Here is a 19,810-nt window from a genome sequence, read left to right on the forward strand (position 1 = left end):
GATCACGCTCCCTCTTGGCAGCTTCACTGTGGAACAGCCCTCCACCTCCTATACCTTCCTTGCGGATTAGCTCCCCATAAATCCACTTATCTAGATGTTTCTCCATTTCATCATAGATCCACTCTGTGGATCGTATGGCATAAAGTAGCCCCACTGGTCATAGACTGTAATGTTGATTATGCGCTGAATTAGGATCTGCACAGCCAGGGGATACCCAGAAGGTGTCAGTGGAGGGGCGCATGGATGGAGGTGGTGATGATGCGCTGAATTAGGATCTGCACAGCCAGGGGATACCCAGAAGGAGGTGTCAGTAGAGGGGCGCATGGATGGAGGTGGTGATAAGTACCTACTTTCCTTCACTGAGGACAATGCTGGAGTAGGTAAAGGACCAAAGTCCATCTCCGCCCAATCCGACTCAGGGAACTGCAGTGACTCAAAACTACCCCCCTCAGAGGAGCAGGAGGTGGAGGCAACAGCACCCATAATGTGTGAATGTTCGTTGAGTCTAAAGATGGTAGCAGGGATGCGGCCGCTACCATGTGCAGCAGATGACTTCTGAACAGAAGGCCACACCCTTCTTTGGAATGGAAGTCACTTCTTGACTCATCCTGCCTTGAGGTTGAGAGGTGAAAGTGGATTAGATAGTGGCGCAGCCTGTAACCGGAGGCTGCTTGGATGATGTGCCTGCAGTTGAAGTGGTTACAGTGGCAGCCGCGACATCAGGAACTGGAAGGGGAGACAAGAGACTGGCTGGAGGTGCTGAAGGCAAGACAAAGGGCCCTACGGATTTCCTTATGGAGGTGAAAGGCCCTGCCCAGCAACCATGCCCACACAGAGGACATCAGTTAACAAGCCTCTTGAATGCCGCCTCAAGTTCTGCCCCACACTTCCCACAGTATGGCACCATAACACGGTTGTTAAGGGCTATATTTTGTTCCCCAAATGTCCCCATCCAAAGGTACTTGTTATGGCAAGGTGCTGGTACAGGATCTTGGCATGGGGTTTGGTCAGCAGAAGGGCCCGCTTCAGGATCCGGCCATCTGTCCCAACCATTATCAGCCATGCTAGAGTTGAGGGGTTCCCTTCTTTTCTCCAAAAACCGTAAAACTTGTACCTGCAGCCGAAGGGTAGATTGGACAAGCTTTAGTGAAAGTCCGCACAGGATCTGGCCATAGCTGTGGACCAGCAGGCACTGAAGAACAGGACTGTGGTTTAGGCAATCCATTGTCTGCAGTGAAAAGCGGTATGCTTGTAGCTGATATCGCTTAATTGAGAGAGGCAAGGCAATAGTCCCCTAGCAGCCGCTAAGGGTGTAGACCTGGAAAGAATCAGGAGCTGTAATGAAGGCGTCCGTCTTCCAAAAGCGCCAAATTGGTATCTGCGCAAGGACAAAATGGCGCCAGCAAAATCTTGCAATGGTAGTATGGGCGCCATCGAAAGTTCACCTGGCAAAAAAACAAGGACGTTAGTGAATTCTCGTCTGGTGCGGATTCTACTGGCGCAGGCGAAAAAGGGTAACCGGGAAAAAACCTCCAAGCCTGAACCCACGGCCTCACTATGCGCTCGCACTAAAAATTTAAACTGCGTGCGGGACTGCCTTTTTTTGCCATCCGTCAGACTGTCAGCAAATTTTAAAGGCACAGTCTGATTCTAAGGGAAGTGAGCCCCACGTTGGGTGACAAATGTAGCACCTATTTGGCTGTATTTAGACAAATACCCAATAGTATGATAGAGCATTGGCTACATGTGACTTACACAACAGGGTCAGGGCCTTCGCCAAGTGGAAGCTATCCCTTTAAGATGTAGTAGAACTACAAAACACAGACTACTGTATATAAAAATAGATTGATTGGGTGCCAGGAGGTTCTTTGGTGCAAATAAAGTGGATGGTTTATTGTACAAATGCACAATGTAAGTGACCACAGGTTTACTCACAGTTGGTTTGCAGGTATAGCATATCACAGAGGACGGAGGATAGCAGAAGATGATACAGCATAAGGCATAGTAGTCAAGTGTACATCAATTCCCAGAAGACAGATATACCTTTGTGGGGATCGGGATCACCAGTGGAGTATTTAGTGAGATGAAGTTTAAAGACTAACATCCTATCCACTGAGTCCCTGCACTAAAAGCAAACAAGAAGCCTTTGGGAAGCTACTCCCTGCTACTATCCTTGATGGAGCACACAGCTGCTCATGCTATATAAAGCGGACTATCTCACTCTCCTAGAGAGTCTATTAAAGATCTGCCCCAATGATAGCTATCCTCGTTCACAGGGTTTGCTAGCAGCACAGACACCAGGAGCCAAAGAGGAAGAGGCCACTCCCTACACACACTATATAGCAGTGTGGCAGGAAATGGTATTACACCCTTTGACCAATAACTAATGGTGTATTAAATGAACTGTTACAGGGACTTCTACCCAATAACAAAAGAGTAAAGAAAGGGTAGGGATTTAACTCTATAGGAGCCTAACAGATCCAATAGGTCCCTACACTAATAAAAGCTTCTTCAGCTTCTGCTGACCATCGTACTACTACAGGAGCTTTTGTTTTAGTAAGGTCAGTTAAATGGCTGGCATTAGTAGCAAAATCAGGTATGAACCTTCTGTAGTAGCTTGTTAAGCCCAGAAAGGTCCTGACTTGTTTCTTGGTGGAAGGTCGTGGCCAGTCCTGAATAGATTCCACCTTTGTGATTTATGGTTTAACTAGACACCTTACTATGGAAAATCCCAAGTATTTGGCTTCCTCAAGCCCAATAGTACATTTTTTTTGATTGGCCGTTAAGCCAGCATTCCTAATTGGATCTACAATGGCTTGAACTTTTGGTAGGTGTGATTCTCAATCTGTGCTGTGAATGACTGTCATCAAGGTAAGCAGCAGAATACTGATCATGGGGCTTTAGGATTTGGTATATCATTCAAAGTTGCTGGCGTCCCATGTAACACAAAAGATATTTTATACTGGAACATGCAGGGGTGGAAAATGCAGTTTTCTCTTTTGCTTGTTACATAAGAGGAACCTGCCAATAACCTTTTGTCAGGTCAATAATTGTGAGGTACCTTGCTTTTCCTAACCGCTCTACCAGTTCATCAAACCTGGGCATGGGATAACCATCAAATTTAGATACAGCATTTAACTTGTGATAATCATTGCAAAATCTAATTTTTCATTGGGTTATGGGACAAGGACAATGGGACTACACCATTTGCTTTGGGATTCCTCAATCACGTCAAGCTCCAGCATTTTCTGTACCTCTCCAATTAACAACTTCTCTATGAGCTTCTGGTATTCTATTTGGTTTGAGATGTACCCATTTCCCCATATATGTAACAATGTTATGTTAAATTTTTTTAGTTCACCCGGGCATTGCTAAGAACACATCTTTATTACAGTTCACAAAATCTGCTCTTCACGATTCTGGGGCGTTGACAGGGTATCCGCTATGTTTATCTCTGATGCTTTCTCCACTTCAACAGGAGATTGGGACACCATTAACACCTCCCTGTCCTTCCACGGCTTTAGCAGGGTAACATGATATATCTGTTCAGGCTTCCTTCTTCCAGGTTGCCATATTTTAGAATTAACCTCTCCAATTCTCTCCATTGCTTCATATGGCCATGCCAAGTTGCTAGAAAGGGGTAGTTTCATGCTCCCAGGTTTCCTTCACTATATCCAACAAGCCTCCGGGGTGCCGGCCATATAATAATTCAAATGGAGAAAACCCTGTTGAAGACTGGGGAACTTCCCTGATTGAGAACATTAAGGCATCAGGAAGTCCCAGTTTTTCCCATCCTTGTCAATCACTCTGCAGAGCATGTTTTTTTAGAGTTTTATTGAACCTTTTGACAAGGCCATCTGACTGAGGGTGGTAAACAGATGTCCTGAGATGCTTTATTTGCAACAACTTGCACAACTCTTTCATGGCCCTAGACATAAATGGTGTCCCTTGGTCAGTTAGAATTTCCTTTTGGATACCCACCCTACTAAACATTAAAGGGATACTGTCATGGAAAAACATGTTTTTTACAAAACAAGAAATGGATTTATATCTAATTTTAAAATTTGCTATGGGGCTAGACATTTTGACATTTCCCAGCTGCCCTCAGGTCATGCGACTTGTGCTCTGATAAACTTCAGTCACACTTTACTGCTGCACTGCAAGTTGGAGTGATATCATTACCCCTCCCTCCTACAAGCTGCTGTAATGTAAACAGAGCCTTGTCTGCTGAGCCTGTCAATTGAACAATAGGCAGGTATCACGATAAACTCTCACTGACACCACTTCAGAAGGACTGAAATAAGATAGTCCTGTGATCACTGCCCACTTACGTTTCAAAAACAAATATATATATATATATATATATATATATATATATATATATACACACACACACAATTCATTTTGGGCACTGGAAAAAATATTTTATATAGATAGTTTATATTTGTTTACACAAAAATGAATGTGCAGAAACACAGGAGTACACTCCCAGGACTGATGACAGGGAATAGAAAAAAAGGATAAAATAAGGAGGACATACTTGAAAACCAGGAAAACTTAGGAGGAAGTCTAGGAAGGGTTAAAATAGCTCAGGAGAAAGGAGGCAGTAAGTAGTTAATGAAAAAAGAAGTATTGCTTGCAGGCAGGAAAGGAGCAAGGTCTGTGTGAGGTGGATAGCAGAGGGAACGCACAGCTCCTTTACCTCATCTAGTAACCAGTAAAACAAACTAGGAAGGCAGCAAGGAGAGAAAGCTCCCCCCTCCAAAGGAATGCAGAGAACAAACTTACAGAACGGCAGGAGCTTTGATAGTCTGTGGGAGGAGGGGCTGCTAGTGCACTCTGTAGAGCAGGCAGAACGTAGGTAAGTGAAAGTAATTGCTTCCCTGCAAACCATGTGACCTCTCTCCTCCAGACATCACACGCATGGGCAGAGAGGGGAGGGGGAGTGTACAGCTAGATTCTCATGTCGTAGTGCGACCTGGCTTTTCATTACAGAGTGGCTGCCTCCAAGCACACAGGTAATGCTGTGCCTGCTGTTAGAGCAGCATAGGATGAATGTGTAATGAGCAGAAATGGAAGCCCCCATGACAAAATACAAACTAAAATACTTTATGCATGGATTTGTGGATTAACATTTTATTTGCCAGACTGTTTATGGATGTGTGTTTTTTATAAAAATGACAGATTCCCTTTAACATTAACTCCTTTGCAATAGTCTTTGCTGATGTATTGCGTAGGGGAATAGCCTCAGGGTATCGTTTGTCATAGTCCACAACAAATAGAATATATATGTCCCCTAGCAGATTTTATAAGTTGGCCAAATAGGTCCATGCCTATCCTATCAAAAGGAACATCAATTATTGTTAGAGGCACAAGTGGGCTTCTATAAACTTTCAGGGGGGCAGTATGCTGGCAATCAAGGCATGAGGAACAATAGTTGCTAATGGAGGCAAATACACTAGGCCAGTAAAACCTCCTTAAAACTTGTTCCTTCAGTTTCTCCACCCCTAAATGCCCTCTTAATATGTGACTATATGCCAGCCTTTGTACAGCAGTACGGAACACCTGGGGAACCAGTAACTGTTTGTGTACAACATCCAGGGCTGCCATTAGCGGGGCACAGGGGGTACAAGTGTACCGGTCCCGGGCCTGAATGGGGGCAGTGCTGAACATTTTAAAAGAGCTGGGCCCCCCATGACATTACCAAAGCCATGCCGCCTCCTTCCGAAGTCCCGAACAGCCAAACTGTTGAAAGTTACGAAGTACCGAAGCGACGAAAAGACCCAAAGCCACGAAAATAGCTGAAGCCGAAGTGGCGAAAAGACCCAAAGTCACAAAAACAGCCGAAATTTAAGTCCTGAAAATACCCAAAGTCATGAGAGGAGTTGAAGTTAAAGCCATGAGTTCAATTCCTCTGAACACCGATGTGTGTTTTTTAATTTTTTTTAATCCCCTGGCCACCAATGTATTATTTTAATACTATATAGGCCCCTGCCACCAATGTTTTTTTAAAAAATATTCTTTGGGGCCCCATTTTTTTTAACTTGTAAGGGGGGCCCTGGCACCAATGTTTTAGAATAAAAAAAAAAAAAAAAAAACACCTTATGGGGGGCCCTGGTGCCAATGTTTTTTTTTTAAACTTATAGGGGGGCCCTGGTCCCCAATAGCTTTTTATAACTTGTGTGTGGGGGTTACCTTTTTTTAAGGCTGATGTCTGTGTGGTCTTTTGACTGTAATGTGGAGTGGGTGGGATCTGGGGTGGGATGGCCGGGGCCCCAAAAATTTTGCTGTATGGGGCCCCGTGATTTCTAATGGCGGCCCTGACAACATAATTTCTCTTTTCTACACGATACAGGAGGTCATTAGACACTTCAAAATAAGGATATGTGTAAGTGAGACACCTGGGTTATGCACAACCCCATTTGTCACCTGAACACTATTCCCATGAACACAGAAAACTCCCACTCTTTTTGTATAATCAATTTTACACTGGGGTACAAGGGAATGAGTTACTAAGGTTACCATACTCCCTGAATTCAGTAACGCTTATACTTCATACATTCGATATTTAAAGGTCAGTCTTTAGACATGTGTCCACACTCAAACATTTAAAACATTTTACTGTATTTTTAGACCACTGTCTATTGTCTTTGCCACACTGATCTCCATCGCCCCTTGGGACAGACCTTGTGCGACTCCGAAATTTGGAGCTGGGGGATTGCTCAGCACTTGGTGGGTTAACCAGCTCTCCAGCAGCAACATATCTTTCAACCAAGGCAACAAGCTGGTCAACATCTTGGGGGTCACTCTGACTTACCCACCATTGCAATGAAGCTGGTAATGATCCAATACAAGCGACTCTACCATGTGTATAGCGGAGTTGAGGTCAGGCCGTAACCACTTCCAAGCCAGATGTATCAGATCAAACATCTGCAAACAGACAGCCTTGTCTGGAACATAGATCCACGAGTGGAATCTTTGGGCCCAAACTGCAGCTGTCACTTCCGCCTTTAACTTGCTGTAGTCACTGGCATCTTCTGGCTTCAAATCATAATATGCCTTTTGTGATTCCTCACTCAGGAAAGGTGTGTGAACTTAGGGTTTACACTGACCTTTTCTGACAAGGCCTGTATTTCCTGCTGCACCATTCTACTGTTCCTCACGGGCCTAGGTCTGTACCTCTGCCAGCTGTTGCACTTGTGTTTCAGTGCTTTCTTGCTGGATTTTGGCAAGGGTAGCAACACTTTCTCCTTGTTGTAGAACATTCTGGAAAGCATGTCTTTTTTTTGCAAAGCTGCAAACATTCTGGGCACTGTGTCTGTTTGTTTCTTGCTGTACTGCAGTAGAGTAAATGAGCTTTTATCACATCCTCCACTTTTACCCTCAGACTTTAGTGTAGTGCTCGCATCCTCCACCGCGTGTGACAACTAGACCTGTAGGGGTACCTGTGTCAGTGTCTTGGGCCAGTGTCGGACTGGGATACCATGGGCCCACCAGAGAACCTAATATGAAGGGCCCACCAATCATTAGCAAGCCTTTGAAGCATTTTTTGTTGATTGAGATCATTTTTATGATTGAGAGGTCTGTTGTCTTGCCTGATACAAGCAAGTACAGCAGACAAAGGGTAGAACAAACATATGGACAGGCAGTGTACATAAAACAGGCTGCAACTCTCTATTTCCATGCTGTTTAGAGCCTAGACTATATGGTTGTTTGGGGGAATTTATTAGCTCTTGCTTACCCATTTACACTGAGCCAATTCTTCTTTAGACACTAACCCTGCCAGTCTTGTAAAACTAATTGCCTCCCTGCTTATCTGGGACAATATAATATGACTATGTATTTTTTTCTGACCAGGACACCCCAGTCTTAAATTAACTCTTTCCTATCTTTTTAACATTATTTTCTGATGGTTTGGATTCCCCACCTTTTATGCAACATTTATTTTTAAAAGAAACACTTTTCACACATTTTTCATTTTGAGGAAGAAACTTGGAATACAAGAAGAAATAAATCAAATGCGTGGAAATCAGTTAACACTTAAGAATGTGTGTGAATGAAAGGGGTAAGGTTAGCTGCATGGACTTCCTCCAGTTAACTAATTGCTGTACACATGAGAGCTAATAGAGTTTAATAGTCTTTGTATTCCAATAAAAGTCCCAGTATCTGCATTCGGTTACCCTTTTGCTTGTGTTCTGCTACGTCTAATCGTGTTGGCTTTGTCTGGTAACTTTTTCATCCCATTGACCTTCTGTGCTTTATACTCCCCATTCGCTCCTCAATTTTTTAATTTTTGCCCTGCAAAAGTTTCATAGCTATTTTGCATTTTAGCATTCTCTATTCTGCATTCATTCCTCATTCTAACTGCATTCATTCTTCATTATACTAACCTCCGTAGCTTTTAATGCTGCTGCTGCTGCTGCTGCTCCTCATCTCCCTTCTGTGTAATTGCACCTTTTGACCCTTATCTTCTCCACTAGCCTGCATGTTCCAGCTGGTCTGCCGCTCGCTCAATTAATATCTGTCGATGCCATTTGTTTTCAGTGCAGAGCGAGGCTCTCCTTCCTGATGTATTTTCAAATAATGTTTTGAATAATGCAGAGCAGATTGTCTGAATAGCTGTGGTCACTCCAATCGTCAGCGCACAGGCCCGAATTTTATTTAGATAAGAGAAAATAGGAAAAACTGGCACACAACTGGGGGGCCCACTAGGACTGGGGCCCACCGGGATTTTCCCCGGTGTCCTGGTGGGCCAGTCTGACCCTGTCTTAGGCTACTTTCCACAGTGTTTTATGGTAAACAAAGCAGTCACAAAAGTCTCTTCTTACATATTTGTAACTCTGTATACCTGACCCTGCCTTGTGATTATATTCCAACAACCAACAGACACCCAGACAATCACTGATATATTATCCTGCAAAATAGTTAGGAGTGATCTTGTTTCTCCCCAAGCCCTCCTGCCCTCAACCTCATGCTGCCTTGGCTATAGTAAGTGCTGACATTTCCTGAACTATCCATTCTCCATGGTGCACTGACTGTATTGATAGGCAAGCAACTCCAGTATCCTGGAGTAATCTGGAATGTTTTGTGCATATGCAGTACGTAACATCTTCTGAAAAGTTTTCATTGCACAGATGCTAAACTAGGAGTTGCACAGGGGATACCTGAAAGGAGGAAAGAAAACCGTGGTACGGCTCTCGGTGAAGATTACCATCCTAGTGTGTTTAGCACCCTATAATGTGTGCAGACTGTCTGAACATTATATTGTGGGACAATTATTTGTATAAATGGACAATGGATTACTAAATTGCTAACCTGTTTTGATAAAACAGAGACTGCAAACATTTGATATTTCTTGGGGTTAAGAACTACATTTCCAACAAGCCCTTGCTAAAGAAAGTGCTTAGAGACAGCCAATAGGAGCCCAGCCCAGGGAACCGGAAGGAAGGAGGGGGGATTAACCAGCAAGGAGGACTGTAATGTGCTGGTAGACTTAATGACTGTGAGTGTTATGTTGCAGCCAGTTTTGTGATTAGCCAGAAAGAGAAGCTGCCACTAATCTGCAGAGGAAGACACTGCAGTTTGCTGAAAGTTGTTTTCTGTTGTTCCTTGGAGGGAAAGTACACAAGGTCCCAGTAGCCAATGTGATCCTGGGTTGTGGCCTTCCAGCCAATTTGATCAGGACAAAGCTACAGTGAGAGGAGAAGCAGAATTCTATTTGAACTGTGAGTCACCTTTAACCCCTGCCTTGCCATTTTGGGAGATTAATATTCAGCCCTTATTGTATCTGTGAGACTATGTGGCTTCTCTGGACAGAGGAGCACCTAAGTTGCTGGATGTTTCCACAGTGCTCAGATATGTCTCCTTCATTATTACAGTCATCTGAGAGTGCAAAAGCTATTGAGGTGACTTCAGGGATTACACTGCCACCTCATTCACCTGCACGGATTGTAAGTAAGGCTGACTGTATTGCTTTCGTCACAAGGGGCCCCCACCGGTGTACACTATATACAGGTGGCAACTTGTCAGTGGGACTAAGGTGTGCACACCAGGGTTATGCTGGGGCTATTCTTATTGAATTCTCATTGTTGTTACATAATAAGTTATTACCTTTTTTACTCCATATCTAACCTTTCTTACAGCTTCAGCGGTTTAATAAAGTAAGGCTGTGCCTGTTGCTTTGCCTGTTTACTGGATCTGGGGTGTCACCAGTATGCTTTGCAAGATCATACCCATTAGCACAACTTCATAACACACTCACGGGTGTGCTACATTTGGGGGCTCGTCCAGGATTGGGCTTCAGTTACTGGTACTGAATATGCCCATTTCCCTCAGAAGGTAATAGACATTCCAAAGATTAAATATGGATCCTCAAGCTGTTGCACAATGGGGTGAATCTGTAAATACCAACCCAGATCATTGCCTGGCACTGCTGCTTCCTAAATGTTTAGTACCACCCCAGAAAAATCACCTGCATGAGGACCAGGTTAAAAATGTGCTGGTAACATACTGGGCCAAATTAGATGATTGATGGTGGGCAAAGGATAAATCTACCTACTGGAATAGAGCTGATTCCTGAAACCTTTCCGACTGACTGTCTGAAGAAGAACCAAGGCACTATAACTGTTGGTCTGAAAAATACCACAAGTGAACCTGTTTTTATTCGTTCGCATATACTCATAGCCTATGGGTAGCCTGGTGAGTGGTAGAGCAGAAGCCACAGATGAAGATGAAGTCTTCAATATTAGTTACCCTTTTATTCCCCTCGAGTGGAAGAGCACAGTGCTCTATTCTCCAAAAGTGACCTTGATATGCGACGCGCTACCAGCACACAGCACAGAATCCTTCTCAGAGAAGATAAACCCTTTCGTGAAAGATCACGCCGTATTGCTCCTGGAGATCTAGAAGATCTTCGAAAGCACCTGGAAGAGCTAACAGCTGCTGGAATCATCAAAGAATCACAAAGTCCTTATGCATCCCCAGTAGTAGTGGTACGCGAAAAGAATGGTTCAATCCGAATGTGTGTGGATTATCGCACTTTAAATCAGCATACCATTCCAGTCCAGTATTCCACTCCCAGGATTGAGGATGCCCTTAACTGCTTGGTTGGGAGCAAGTGGTTCAGTGTATTGGACCTGAGAAGTGGATACTATCAGATCCCCATGCACCCAGAAGAGAAGGAAAAGACAGCATTCATATGTCCTTTGGGTTTCAATGAATTTAATAGGATGCTCCAAGGCCTATGTGGAGCACCTTCCAACTTTCAATGCCTCATGGAGTGCACAGTAGGTGGCATGCACCTTTTGGAAGTACTGGTATGATTGGATGACCTTATAGTCTTTTGGCAAGACCCTGGAGGAGCATGAACAGTGATTGCTGAAGGTATTCAGTGGGCTTGAGAAAGAAGGCCTGAAGTTGTCCCCAGTAAAGTGTCAATTCTGTCAGCCCTCTGTGAACTATGTGGGCCATGTGGCATCATCAGAAGGAATAGCCACTGACCCCAGCAGGATTGAAGCTGTCTCATCCTGGCCCAAACCCAGAACAACTACTGAACGGAGGTTCTTTTTGGGTTACTGTGGGTATTACAGGAGATTTTTGAAGGGTTTCTCAAAAGTGGCCCAACCGTTGAATCAGTTACTTCCAAACAGCTCTGAGACAGAAGACTCAAATGAAGGCAAGAAGCCCCGAGGCCAAGGATGGGCCAGAGAGTCCATAGAAGGTAGATGGACTCAAGAATGTGAACAAGCTTTTGACCTGCTAAAGTATTGCCTTACTCATGCACCTGTGTTGGGCTATGCTAATACATCTAAGCCTTAAATGTTGCATATAGATGCCAGCAGGGAAGGCCTTGGAGGTACAATGGATTTCAACTCTTATTCCCAAACGATCCTCCAAATGACTTAGTAGTCAGACTCTTCAACAGGTTGGTGGAGTAGCCATCTCCACAATAGTAACATGAAGTATACAGGATACTGGAGAGTCTTCAAATATGGAAAAAGTAGTTTTTATTGATGCAGTACATGTTTCGGACCCCTTAGGAACGACCTAAAAATTGCACTAAAATGGGCAGTGGTGGATAAGCTACATGATTACTTATATGGAGTAGAACTTTTTTACAGAGACAATCCACTGACTTATATCTTAACCACTGCAAAGCTGGATGCCCCTGGCCATAGATGGTTGGCCGCACTAGCACACTACAAGTTTAGTTTACGCTACCGACCAGTTCAGGATAATAGGGATGCTGATGGGCTGTCCAGGCGACCGCATGAAAATCAGCATCCAGATGATGAGTGGATTGAGATTCCAGCACCTGAAGTGAGAAGCATGTGCCAAGGGGTGACTTTGAGACTAACAAATGGATGTTTGGCAGAGAAGGTTGAATGACTCCCTGCGGGATTCCTAGGCTTTATTGCAATGTGACTTCTGTTGAGACATTTGCCATCCCAGCTCTTAGCAAAGGAGATATCAAGAGAGATCAAAGTGAGGATCCCTTATGTCAACTGACCCTGGAGGTTTTAAGGACGAAACAAGCTGATTTACTCAGAACTGACCATCATCCTCTAGCAAGATTGCTTCTGAAAGAGTGGGACAGACTGCAGCTATGAGGTGGTTTGGTATACAGACGGGCTCCAAGTATAGCAGACACTGAGAAATGGCAATTGATGTTACCACATAAATACAGAGACTCTGTTCTTATGGCTCTGCATGATGAACATGGTCATCTGGGGTATGAAAAAACTCTAGGTCTTGTAACGGATTGTTTCTATTGGCCATGTATGAAGCAAGATGTAGAAGACTATTGTTGTACCTGCCTCAGATGTATACAAAGGCTGCTCCACTTTGGCAAATGGAAAGCCATGGGCCCATGGATCTAGTTTGCATTGACTTCCTATCCATTGAGCCAGATGACGGTGGAATTAGCAATGTTTTCGTGGTAACAGACCACTACACCAGGTACAGTATACCCAGGCCTTTTCTACAAAAGATCAAAGAGCCATTTCAGTTGCAAAGGTTCTTGTGGATGTTTCTTCATTCATTATGGCTTACCTAGAAGAATCCATTATGATCAGGGAAGAGACTTTGAAAGTAAGCTAGTGCATGAGCTGTTATCAATGCTGGGAGTTCAGAAGTCCAGAACCACTCCCTACCATCCACAAGGTGACCCTCAGCCTGAAAGGTTCAACAGGACCCTGTTAGAAATGCTAGGCAACTTGTCCAAAGAGAAGAAATACCACTGGAGTCACTATGTTGCCACACTTGTACATGCATACAATAGCTACAAGAAATTATGCCACTGGGTACTCACCCAGACTACCTATTAAAACATATTTGGGGTCACAGCTGATGACACGCCTGTCAAATCACATCAGAGCTATGTAGAAAGGCTAAAAAACCTTTAGCAAGCCTATGAAAGGGCTGAGACAGCGGCTGGTAACATGCAAGCAAAACAAAAGCAGATATGACAAAAAAGTAAATTATGATTTGCAGCCAGATGATAGAGTACTTCTAAGGAATTTGGGAATCCCAGGCAAACACAAGCTGGCTGATCCATGGGGATCACAATCATATATTATTTGCACCCAACTACCAAATCTACCAGTATACCAACTTTGCCCAGAAGGGAAGGACAATCACCTTTTACCTTTAAGGGAAGCCACATGGGAGACAAGATCTCAACCAGCAAAGAGACAAAGGAATACTAAACCGAGAAGCTCTGAGACTACAGGGACAGACTCCCTCAAGGAATGACAATACCACATCTAAACAGCATTGTGAAAATAACAGTGATGATGATTGGGGGTTAGATTACTTCTCAGATGGTGCAGTGGAAGGAATTTAAATGCCAATGCACCTGAGTCTGTCCAATGTATGCCAGTACATATAGTAAATTCAGAGGCTTCTCAATGAGCCTTCAGAGAACTTGAATGTGACTCAAATGGCGTAACATTCTACAGAGACTGATCCCTCTTCAAGAGAACAGTTTGGACTCAACTGTCATGATGAAGGTCAAGATTTAAGAGACTTAAATGAGGACGAAGTAGTCAATCCAAGGGAGCCCAGAACTCTTAGACATCCTATTAGACTGACTTATAATTCTTTAAGAAATAATACTGAATAGTGTTCTCACCTCATACAGGTTGGTTTCTGCCCATGAACCTTTTGTTGGAGAAAAATCTGGTAGCACCCCATATAAGACTCATGTTTGCAATGTGAAACCTAAGATTGAAACAACCGTATAAAATATTTTAGGTGTACTATTAGGGATGCACCGAATCCAGGATTCGGTTCGGGATTAGGCTAGGATTCGGCCTTTTTCTGCAGGATTCAGATTCGGCCGAATCCTTCTGCACAGTCGAACTGAATCCTAATTTGCATATGTAAATTAGGGGCGGGAGGGAAATCACTTGACTTTTTGTCACAAAACAAGGATGTAAAAAGTTTTCCCCTTCCTACCCCTAATTAGCATATGCAAATTAGGGTTCGGATTCAGTTTGGTATTCGGCCAAATCTTTCGCGAAGGATTCGGGGGTTCAGCCGAATCCAAAATAGTGGATTCGGTGCAACCCTAACTATTATGTATCTATGTGCAATATAATTTGTATGTAGTTAAAATATTTCATGCCATGTTCATCCTGATGGCGCTCGAGTTATGGTGGGGGGGGAGTGTAGTACCTTATTATGTGTGCAGTTTAATGGTTAGCCAGAAAGAGAAGACACTGTTTGCTGAAAGTTATTTCCTGTTGTTCCCTGGAGGGAAAGTGCACAAGGTCCCAGTAGCCAATGTGAAAAAAGACGCTTGTGCGGGGACATGATTACACTTTACAAGTACATTAGAGGACATTATAGACAAATAGCAGGGGACTTTTTTACCCAAAAAGTGGGTCACCGTACCAGAGGCCACCCCTTTAGACTAGAACAAAAGAAATTTCATTTGAAGCAACGTAGGTGGTTCTTCACAGTCAGGACAGTGAGGTTGTGGAATGCACTGTTGGGTGATGTTTTGACGGCTGATTCAGTTATTGTCTTTAAGAATGGCTTGGATGATTTTTTGGACAGACATAATATCAAAGGCTATTGTGATACTAAACTCTATAGTTAGTATAGGTATGGGTATATAAAATTTTAATTAAAAGTAGGGAGGGGTGTGTGTATGGATGCTGGGTTTTCATTTGGAGGGGTTGAACTTGATGGACTTTGTCTTTTATCAACCCGATTTAACTAACTATGTAAGCTTGTTCACTAGACCTTGCTGTGTTCAAAAAGAAAAGGGGAGATAAAACAAAAAGAACAAAAGAAAAGGAAAAAGGAAATGTAAAAATCAGAAATAATAGGAGAAATGTGTAAATGAAACCGAACAAAGGAGTGTAGGAAAAATAGGTATTGGTAGCAAAAGTTTATAGTGTAAGTAATTATTAACAATACAATTTTTACACCCAATAACATGTTCACACCAGTGTCAAAGAGAAGCTCATTTATTTGTAGAACATATTGTACAGACTGTTTTCCTTTCACATCCACCCACCATGTCCAAAAATGACAGTTGTAATTTCACAAAACCATCCATCATACAGCCACCCCTGCCACAAAAGACAAACTTGTCGCTCCTCACAAGCCCCCACAAGTGACAGACCTCCTTAAAACTCAGTTCTGACTTTTACCTTCCTCACAAACTCCTCCTCCCTCTCTGTGAATCACAGACTTATCCCTTCTTACACAGCTCCCTGTTGCTCCCACTCATCCTCTTCAAGCCTCTCCACTTCCATCCTCCCCTTGTGAAACTGATTGAAGTCTCTCTCCACAAATGCTGCCTTCCCAACACACACAAAGTGATAAACTATTCCTTCCATCTCCTTCAAGAAACATAAGCCCCTTCAAATAACAGACCTCTCCCTCAAACTTTTGCTTCTCACATACTAGAGTTCATAAAGCTTTTTTCACATGTTGGCCCACGCCCACCCTAAAAAGCTGTGTGTATGCAAACTTGCTCAGAAGCAGATTGTCAGGAGATTCAGCCAATAGCTGCAAAAGCGCACTTGATCTTACAGACATTTCTGCCAGGAGTATGTGTGATATAATAAAAGGAAGTGTAGCAATGACTGTGGTGTTTATGGGAGTTGGCAACTCCCCAGCAGAGGGTCCATGATGAAATAATTACAAAGATTTTTTTTTATATTAACTATTAATTACTGGATGTTTTACAAAGGTGAGCTACCCCTTTAATACAAAATTGTTTTTTAAAATATATAAATAGGAAAAAAAGCAACAAGAAGTTGGTTTGGTTTATGAGAGCGGGGAAAAAGCAGAAATTCTACACTGTTGACTAACCAGCTTACTTTATAATAGACCCAATTCTCATAATATATGTATTGATAGATGGGTCACTCAGGAGGAAAATCTAAAAGAGACTTGAACATGGAAAGGTAACCAAAGCTCTGGGACCAGATGGTATTCATCCCAATGTACTAAATGAGCTTAGCTCTTTTTAAAGGTCTGGCATGATGCAGAGAGACTGGCAAATTGCTAATGTGGTGCTGTTATTCAAAAATGTATTTCATTCTTAGCCTGAAAAATAAAATAAACAAATAATCAGGCTTTTTTTCTTAAGTTTATTTGACACAAGCTGTGTGGATTTTGAACTCACAAAGAGTCCCAATAACAAAGGAATCACAGGGTGTTTATAGACTTTTCATAGTCACAGCACATAAAGACAAGCTTGAAAGAAACTGTTCCCAGACTGTTACATTGTAGTTCTAAACTCAAGGACATGGTAAAACTTAACCATGAAAGTTTTGAGACCGTATTAACAACTTAAAGGGTTTACAATGCTATGTCCCATTTCTAAAATAATCAAGTTACTTTTCACTGTCCCCTTTCCAGCATCTGTCTCTGTTCATACTATTTGTTCAGAAGTCAGGAATCTGAATTTGACACTTAAATCTTATACAGAGCTAGTATTTTAAAATCACCAGAAAAGATATATTAACTCTGTCTGTCAATCAAAATCTGACTCCTGCATGAAGAAAGAACGAAGAAAGACAAATGGTGAGAGAGTCATAGTGAAGACTAACTTGATTATTTCAGAAATGGTACATCATTTTTAATTGATTATATTTAGAAAGCTTATATTAAATTTTGATTTTTGCAGTAGTTCCCCTTTAATGATGTTATTGGTGATAATCAATGCTTGGTGACTCACTGAAACTTGTGACTCACTGAAACTTCCCCAGTTGTAAAATATGAGGATATTGAAAATCACCTTGGAGTTCCAAGACCTGCACAATAATCATATATTTTACAGTAGGGGAATGCATTATTCTTTCTAATTATTTAAAGCATATAGCGTAAGGGGAAGATTTATCCGAATGTGAGTTTGGAGTTCTATTTACTGTATTTCTATGAGATTTTTAGAATTGTATTTATCAATGGGTAAAAGTTAGAACTTAGTATTTAACTATGTTAAAATAACTGCTTCTCTTAATTTTCTTTTGCCTCCATTAGTTGCCCAATATGTTTGGCAGTATGCGCTCAACCATGATGTCGATAATGATTGGATCCTATGCTTCTTCAGCCATTACATTTCCTGGCTTAAAAGTAAGTATGATATTAAAAATGTTAATTATACTGGAACTAAATTAGTGCCACTCTTACTTAAATATAATAATACCCCCATAGACTCCAATATATTGAGAGAAAAAACTTGTGTGGTTTGCAAAATGTTGCATGAAAAACATCCATTGACGTCAATGTGTTCTAGTGAATTTTTGCAGTTTCACAAATTTTGCCTAGGCAAAATGGGACAGATTCACCAAACAACTGATCCTCCTTTACATTTCTCTAACTCTTGGCCACTTATGTTGCCACTTTATTTTTAGGGTTTGGTTTCCATTAAGAAATATAGTAGACTAAAGGATATATTTACAACTGCAAGTGAAACTTAGAGGGCAATCACCATGTTTTTCCCCCCACACAATTCAGCTTTAGAGGGCAATCACCATGATTCCCCCCCCCCCCACAATTCAACTTTTTCCAAGAATTTCCAAGTCAGCGAAAATACCAGGAGCTTAACACAATTGTGACCACTGAATTAAAATTTGTGCAGCTGAGCTTGCACTTTGATTTGAATTAGATACTATTATACCACGTTTTGTGGCATGGAACTTAATCCGCAATGCTGCAGTTATTTCTATTCTGTGTAAAAGCTAGGTTTGCCACCTGCCCCCGTTTTGACAAGGCAGCCTGGTTTTCCAGGACTGTCCAGGTCAAAAAATCCATGCCTGGTTTTCCTAATTAGAAAAACCTGCCAGGAAGTGGCGATCACCCACCCTGACATCACCCATACCACCTCCAAGATGTTACCATCTGAACCAAATAACAATAAGAGTGAGACAGAATTTCACACGGTATTCATTTATTTTGACAGTTAAAAAACACACATATTGTATACTCTTTGGGGCACATTTACTATTGGTCGAATATCGAGGGTTAATTTTAACCCTCGATATTCGACCCTCGAAGTATCGAAGTCGAAGGATTTACCGCAAATAGTTTGATCAAGGAAAAATTGTTCAATCGAACAAATAAATCCTTCGAATCGAACACTTCGAAGGATTTAAGTCCATCGATCGAACGATTTTCCTTCGATCAAAAAAAGCTTAGAAAACCTATAGGGAAGGCTCCCATAGGCTAACATTGATGCTCGGTAGATTTAAAGTGGCGAAGTAGGTAGTGTGTAGAAGAAGGTTCACTGGAGAGCTGTATTTTCAAGTGATTTTATTCAAGTTGCAAGCACAACATGTTTTGGACCTCAAGGGTCCTTCCTCTGGTGCAGTATACAACAAACAGTGTAATTTGACCTTTTAAAGGCTAACTCCCACATTCCAATTACAATCATGTGACCTCACAGGTGTATACATCAGCTCCATTCACAGGCCAGATGTATAAATTACACGATGAAACATAAAGGAAACTACAAAAGAGTCTATCATTAGAACTGACCATTATGTAATGCTACTTATTCATAATTTCAATACTTATTTAACATTGTTTCAATTAGTGTAAAGTATCATACCATCTGGTTACTGTAGTCCATTAGTAGAAGTCCATACATAGTATCGAGAACCAGAAGTGATGGTGATCTAAAAAGGTAACAAATTAATGTAAGACAAGTGTTCTATAAGAAGCATTTTAAACTCCAAGCCTCATTCATTCCCTTGGGTTCAATTGTATTCAATAAATCATGTTCACTTTTTGTAAGACTATCCATTTTAGGCTTACAACACTGTGTTTCTCAGTAAAGAAATGTCTACCCTACAGGAGTGTGTGTCTTTTTGTTATGTGGATCAAAGAATGTAATAGACCTCTTGTGTTCACCAATCCTGGTTTTAACTGTTCGTGTAGTTTGTCCCACATATAGTTTGCCATACAGGCATTTAAGGGCATACACAACATAGTCTGAATTACAGGTGTGGTATTGTGTTATGGGAATTTTATTCCCTTGATGTGGGTGTGTAACGTAATCCCCTTTGATAATAGAATTACATTTATTACAGTTAAGACATGGGAATGTGCCATTCTTTGGTTTATTAAAAAATCTGGTCTCTCTTTGTTTAGAGGGTCTGTTCACCTCTGCCCTAATTAGGGAATTGGCAATGTTTTTGCCTCTTGTGTATGAGAATAGGGGTTTTTCTCTAAATAATTTACCAAATGTATAATCTCGTCCCAGTAGTGACCAGAGTTTTTTCACAACACTTTCAATTTTTTTGCTAAGAGGGCCATATTCTGTAACCAGGGGAATTCTATTACAAGC

The 19,810-nt window shown here is 42.0% G+C and overlaps 1 protein-coding gene across 1 annotated transcript in view; it reads left to right on the plus strand.

Annotated features, from left to right (window-relative positions):
• slc43a1.L (solute carrier family 43 member 1 L homeolog) overlaps positions 1-19,810 on the plus strand; it is a gene marked incomplete at its 5' end in the record, with an annotated part of 502,690 nt that overhangs the window by 179,534 nt on the left and 303,346 nt on the right. Inside the window, 1 exon segment of the mRNA NM_001094328.2 lies at positions 17,503-17,595. Coding sequence (NP_001087797.1) covers positions 17,503-17,595 — 93 coding nt within the window.

This window comes from Xenopus laevis, chromosome 7L, assembly GCF_017654675.1.
Source record: "Xenopus laevis strain J_2021 chromosome 7L, Xenopus_laevis_v10.1, whole genome shotgun sequence".
In the NCBI taxonomy this organism is placed as follows: Eukaryota; Metazoa; Chordata; class Amphibia; order Anura; family Pipidae; genus Xenopus; species Xenopus laevis.